Source organism: Suricata suricatta, chromosome 5 (genome assembly GCF_006229205.1).
Source record: "Suricata suricatta isolate VVHF042 chromosome 5, meerkat_22Aug2017_6uvM2_HiC, whole genome shotgun sequence".
Lineage (NCBI taxonomy): Eukaryota > Metazoa > Chordata > Mammalia > Carnivora > Herpestidae > Suricata > Suricata suricatta.
In genome coordinates, this window is record NC_043704.1 from 154,468,055 (window position 1) to 154,474,497 (window position 6,443).

The 6,443-nt window shown below is 49.8% G+C and overlaps 1 gene segment (V, D, J or C); it reads right to left on the reverse strand.

The window, feature by feature from the left end:
* The window catches only part of LOC115291315, a 37,104-nt gene that overhangs the window by 19,197 nt on the left and 11,464 nt on the right, over positions 1–6,443 (reverse strand). Inside the window, 2 exon segments of the C gene segment in view lie at positions 151–357; positions 810–958. Of these exon segments, the coding sequence occupies positions 151–357; positions 810–958 (356 nt within the window).

Sequence of the window (6,443 nt, forward strand, 5' to 3'; positions counted from 1 at the left end):
GGTCTGCAGACCAGCCTGTATACATGTGTGTGCAAGCACGAACCTAGGGCTTACACGTGTGTGTTTGCATGTGTGAGTGTATCTGCGAGTGTGCAGAGCAGCCCCTCTCCTTCCACCGGCTTCTCCATGGGGCAGCCCTCCATGGCGCACCTGCTGCTGCTGCACCCCATCCCGGTCGGGACTCTCTCGGACGCCTGCCTGCAGCTGTGGAGCCTCAGAGCTGAGCGAGGCAGGGAGACAAGAGGCAGGGATGTGAGCAAGGTTGTTTATGGGGCCAGCTGGCAGGCAGAAAGGCAAGGGGGCCACAGTCAGGGCTGCTGGCTCAGGAAAGCGTGGGCTGGGATTGGCGGCTGAGCTCTGGACACAGGTGGATAGAGGTGAGCAGGGGGGGACAGAAGTGGGGCCGGAGTGCCCCGCACAGGCCAAAGTCTGAGCCTTCCATCTCTGCAGATGCAGGACATCTGCTCTCCTGGGGCTACTTCACTGCAGCAAGAGCCCAGGGGTCAGGAAGTGGGGGTGGCGGCTGGAGAGGTGCAGAGGGGAATGTGAAGAGTCACGTCCCCAGATGACAGGGCCCAGGCCCCTGTGTCCTTGTGAGCAGGTGCAACGTGCCTGCTTCACAACCAGAGGGCTGTGGCAGAGGGGAGGGGCCTCTGATGTCTGACAGGCCCCAGGCTGGAATCCATGGCCCATGGCTGCTGCATATCCCTTTCTCTCACACCAGGCTCCCAGGGCTGGCTCCAGCGTGCCCCCTTGGGCAGGGCATCACCTCCTCACAGCCCTGCATACAGGAGTGCTGGCTGCCTTACTTTGATGAAGGGGACGAAGCCATTGTAGAGCAGAGTGAGAAGGAAGAGGGCCCCAAACATGGGCCACAGTCTGCCGGTGTCTTCCAGGTCCACGGAGTTGCCAGTGCTCTCGCTGTGGCTCTGGGGCACTGGGGCAGTCATGGCCAGACCTGGGGAGCAAGGGTGCTGGTGAGGAGGTTCAGTTCGGAACCTGCCCCCCATGCGGCGGGTTGCTGAGTGACAGGGCACTGCTCCAGGGGCGCATCTCCTGACCAGGCAGTGCCAGCCTGAGGAACGTCTGTGAGGCTTCTCCCTGCTGGCCCCCTGATCCCTACAGAGGCAGACAGGGCCCCACACGCATGCAGCAGATGGGCAGGAGCCAGGCACCCTGGTGCACAAGTCAATGCCCCAGTGTGAGGGGCATGCGTGCGGGTGGTGGTTGGCACCTTGCAGGGGTAGACGAACAGGGGGCCCAGCCAGGCATTGAGAGGTGGGAGCAGAACTGTAGGAACAGCACGCCCGAACACCGTCCTGGGAAAGAGCTTGCTGCGGGAGGGCAGAGGGCCCCAGTGCGCTGAGCCAAGGGCTCAGGCGTGTGGGGGCAGAGGGGCCGGGGCTGGGCGAGACACGGTGGCATCTGCATGTCTGAACAGCCACTTCCATGCACATTTGGGTGGGGGCCAGGATGTTATTATGCCCTAGTTTCCAATATCGCCCCAAGGGAACCAGAGACTACCAGGGAGACCGAGTCACACATGCAAGAATAAAGGACTTTATTATGGGCTTAAGTTTAGGCTCACAGACTCCACCAACCCGCTGGCCATGTGGAGAGAGCCCCGAACATGGCAGCATAGGGCTTTTTTAGGAAGGGGGCATTACAAGAAATGACAACACAGGTACAGCGATCCATTCCCTACCTCCCTATCAATACTGGCAGTAGTGGGAGCCAATCACAACATTTAGAGTATCAACCAATCACAGAGTGGACCCAGGACCCTCATGTAGGGCATGACTAAGACCCTCTCGTAGGGTGGGGTGTGACTAGCCTCCATCTTTAGGCCCGCCCCTAGAAAGGTCAAAGGTTAGCTGGTCTCTCCTGATTGGGTGCCACAGGAGTTGTCCTTCCTTCCCTGGGCAATGTGTGCCCTTTCATTGGCCAATGATACTGAGAAGCCGGCACCTTCCCCTTTAAGTACGGAGGAAGGCTGAATCAGACCTGCATCCTTACATTCCCCCCTCTGTCTTGTAACTTGACCCAATCCTGGGTCAGCTATGTTACCATTGTTTTGGTTTCTTAAGACCATTAACTGAATAACATTTACATACTCTTTGACAAATGCTATGATCTTATTAATGATACAAGAGCCAAATGTTAAAAGTATACCAATTTTGGTTTTTGGCTCCTCGTTTTTGTCCTCACTTGTGCTGGCCACAAACCACAGTTACTGGACCGATGATTCCTCAGGCTTCTGCCGTGCTAGACCAGCCAGCTTCTGGGGTGTGGCTGGAGAAGGGCTGGAGATCTCTGGAGCCAGAGACTTTTTGAGACTAGTTCAAGCTGATTGACTGGAACTGGATCACCTCACCAAGTTGAGGGTTCTTCAGAGCTGGCCTCATTAACTCCAGAGTTATGCATGAAACTTTAATAGGGGCTGAACTTTTTGTTTAATTGCATATCTGTGAAGTCTACTTTTAAGTCTCTTGAAAAGGTGTGACCCCCATTTTTAAATATCATCCTCACAGACTAACAAGCCTGAGATCCAACAACAAATATTTAAAGACACTCAGAACTAGAATTACATTTACAGTAGTGCATTGCTGAAACATAGTTTTTCTCTCTAAAAAAACCTCATTATCAGAGATAGCCAAATCGAAACTAATGCATTGGTGGAACCAGTCCATTCTTAACAACCCTGGCCTAATTATTTACATAAGCTCAGCAAGAAGAAAGATTGTTCATGAGGACTTTATAAGGCTTGCTTTGCTGGGTCCTTTTATAAGGAATCTCCAGGTTGGACTTTTAGTAGCCACTCTGGGCCAAAAGCGAAGCCAAGCCAGCACTTTCCATCAGACAGGTTTGCAATACCCGTTAAATTGGGCAAACTCCTCTTCCCAAGGCTCCCAACATATGCTGAGGTTCCTGCACCTGCCAGGAAGTGACTTTCTTTACTCACCTGGGGAGGCTGCTGGGAACTCTGTGAGCGAGGTATCCAGCCAACATTTCCAAAAGGCTTTATGGCTCCACGTTCCATAAAGTCAACCTTAGTTCCTTAAAGCTGTCAGGTCATCTCTGAGCCTATGCCTGACTCTCGAATAGGACATTCCAGTCAAAGCCTTGGTCAAACAACCAGTATTTTCAACAGTGTCTTACTATAAAATGAACAGATTCTTATTGAACTTATGCAAACAATTGTAATTGCCATGAAAGAAAGAATACTCACTGTGAGTTTTTGAATTTCAGATGGCTTAAGTATAGAGAAAAGTTAAATGCTATAGACAAATACTTTATAACATTTCTAAATATCACAGATTTCTCACAAGAAAGTTTCTTAATCTGGATAAGCAAACACTAAAGGAACAGCAATGTTTCCAACAACAAGAGTCACAAAACTGTAATTTTTATAATGCAGCTTTTAGCTCTGGAAATTTCCACCTATTTTAGTATTAACCTAAAAGATGTCCTCTCTACAACTTCCCTTGATGAAGAAACACGTTCTGTGACACAACCTAAAATCTGGAGCAGTATTGCTATAACAGTCAATGTGATGTTCGGCAAGGGAGTCGCAGCTTGAGCAGGTTTCTTTTGTCTGGGCGCAACTTTCATTGTTGCACCTCCAGGTTGATGCAGCCTTTTGGGACATGGAGGGGGTCAACTGTTCTCACGTGAGTGTAGTGAATCCAGGCTGCTATTCCATCCATTTTTAAGGCGGTTGGAGTGGTCAACAGTATGATGTAAGGTCCCTTTCCACCTCAACTCACAGTTTTCTTGCCAATGGCATTTGACATAGACCCAGTTGCTAGGCCGGTACTGGTGAGGCTCTGGAGGTGGACTTAATTCATAGAGAGCACGTAATTTTGGCCATACATGTTCATGAGACCATTGAATTGCTCAGGTTTCCAGCAACAGATTGTTATCCTCTATGTCCATTAAGGCTGCTGCCTAGAGGTTTGGGATAATAGGGGCAGGTTTTCCATACATAATTTCAAAGGGAGTTAAACCCATTTGGTAGGGAGAATTTCACACCTGATACAGGGCAAAGGGAAGGAGGGCTACCCAGTCTCCGCCAGTCTCTAAGGTCAATTTAGTTAAGGTCTCTTTCAGAGTTCTTTTCATTCTTTCTACCTGTCCTGAACTTTGGAGTCTATATGCACAATGTAATTTCCAATCTGCCCCAAAGAACTGTGTGATTCCCCGACTTACCTTAGACATGAATGCTGGTTCGTTATCTGACCCTCAGCTTATAAGCTGAGGAAAACCATACCTTGGCAGGATCTCATCCAATAATTTCTTTGCCACAATAGTGGCTGTCTTGGTCTTGGTAGGAAAGGCCTCACTCCATCCTGAGAAAGTATCTATAAAGACTAATAGATATTTATAGCCATACTTGCCTGGTTTTACTTCAGTGAAGTCAATTTCCCAGTAGGCCCCTGGCCTCCTACCTCAAAGGCGTTGGCCCGGGCTTTTGGGATTTGGATAGGCATTAGTGAGTTGGCATGTCTTGCACGAGTGAACAATTTCTTTAGTCTTGATGTGTAAGTCCTTGGTGGTTACCTCAGATTGTCGGACCACATCTAGCATTATTTTTGCCCCTATATGGGTGGTCTGGTGTATTTTATGTAGTATCTTTTCTGCCAGGGCTTCAGGAGGATTAACTTCCCATCCTTTGAAGAATTTGCTCATGGGTTGTCCTTGGGCCCATTTGGCTTCCTCCTCAGTATATTTGGGATTCTTAGGTAGGTTTGTGTCCCTGGGGTCCGGGAGGACTACAGGCAAGGCATCGATGGGTTTGAGGGCTGCTCCCTTGACTGTTTTATCAGCTGGGTTTTTTCCCTTGGCAACGGGGTGATCTTCTTTTTGGTGGCCAGGGCAGTGGATAATGGCCGCCCTTTTTGGAAGCCACGGGGCCTGTAGCAGGTCCATGATTTCTTGTTTGTTTTTAATAGTCTTTCCCTCTAAAGTCAGGAGGCCCCTTTTTTGGTAAATAGCTCCCTGCACATGGGCCGTTGTGAAAGCGTACCTGCTGTCTTTATAGATGTTGACTCTTAAGTCTTTGCCCAAAGTTAGTGCTTTGGTCAGGGCAATTAATTCAGCCCGTTGGGCTGAGGTCCCTGGAGGTAAAGGTTGTGCCCAAATTACCTTCTTGTTGGTAGTCACAGCTGCTCCTGCTTTTCTTTTTCCATCCCGGATGAAGCTACTCCCATCTGTGAACCAGGTATGGTCTGCGTTTTGAAGAGGCACATCCATCAGGTCTCCTTGGAAGCAGTGTACTTGGGCCAGGATCTCAGCACAATCATGAAGTGGCGGGGGGGGGTCTGCATCGGGATTGGGTAGGAGTGTGGCCAGATTAAGCAAGGAGGGAGCCTGAAAAAGAATTCTATCAGGGTTGAGTATCAGTGTCTGGTAATGAGTTATTTGGTCATTGCTGAGCCACTGGTCAGGTGGTTGTTTTAGTACCCTCTCGATTGCATGAGGGGTGGTCATGGCAGGAGCTTGTCCCAGAGTCAATTTGTTGGCATCATTAACTAAGGACACCACTGCAGACACTGTCCTTAAACAGGGGGGCCATCCGACCGCTATTGTGTCCAAGCATTTGGACAAGTGGGCCACTGGCCGTTTCCAGGGTCCTAGCATCTGGGTCAGCACACCCTTGGCCACCCTTTTACTTTCATCCACAAACGGGTGGAAAGACTTAGTAATGTCAGGAAGCCCCAGTGCTGCTGCTGACAAGAGAGCAGTTTTCAGAGTTTCAAATGATTGTTGATGGTCCATTGAAACTCACTCTTGTCTATGGTCAGTTCATTCAAGCGCTTAGCAATTTCTGCAAAGCCTGGAGTCCACAATCTGCAAAACCCCACTGACCCCAAGAACTCTCTCATCTGTCTGGGGTTTTTAGGTGGGGGTATGTGGAGGATGGTGTCCTTTCTGGCCGGAGACAACCATCTATGTCCATCCTTGAGGATGTATCCCAAATAAGTAACTTGGGGCTTACCGACTTGAGCCTTTTTAGCAGAGGCTCTGTATCCAAACCTGCCCAACGTCAGGAGTAGGTTTTTAGTTCCCTGAACGTAGCTTTCTTCAGAGGTGCTGCCACCAGGAGACCATCAACATACTGCAACAACGTAACATCTGGGTTTTCCCTCTGGTACTCACCCAAGTCTTCATGCAGTGCCTCATGGAAGATGGTAGGGGAGTTTTTAAGCCCCTGAGGAAGTCGAGTCCAAGTCAGCTGCCCGTTAATGCCAATATCAGGATCATGCCACTCAAAAGCAAAATACTCTTGACTTTTGGATGGCTCAAAAAGGCATCCTTGATGTCAAGGACTCTATACCACTGCTTCTCAGGCGGCAGGGAGCTCAGAAGGGTGTACGGGTTAGGGACAGTTGGATGTAGATCCATTACCCGTTTGTTAACCTCCCTGAGGTCCTGCACCAGCC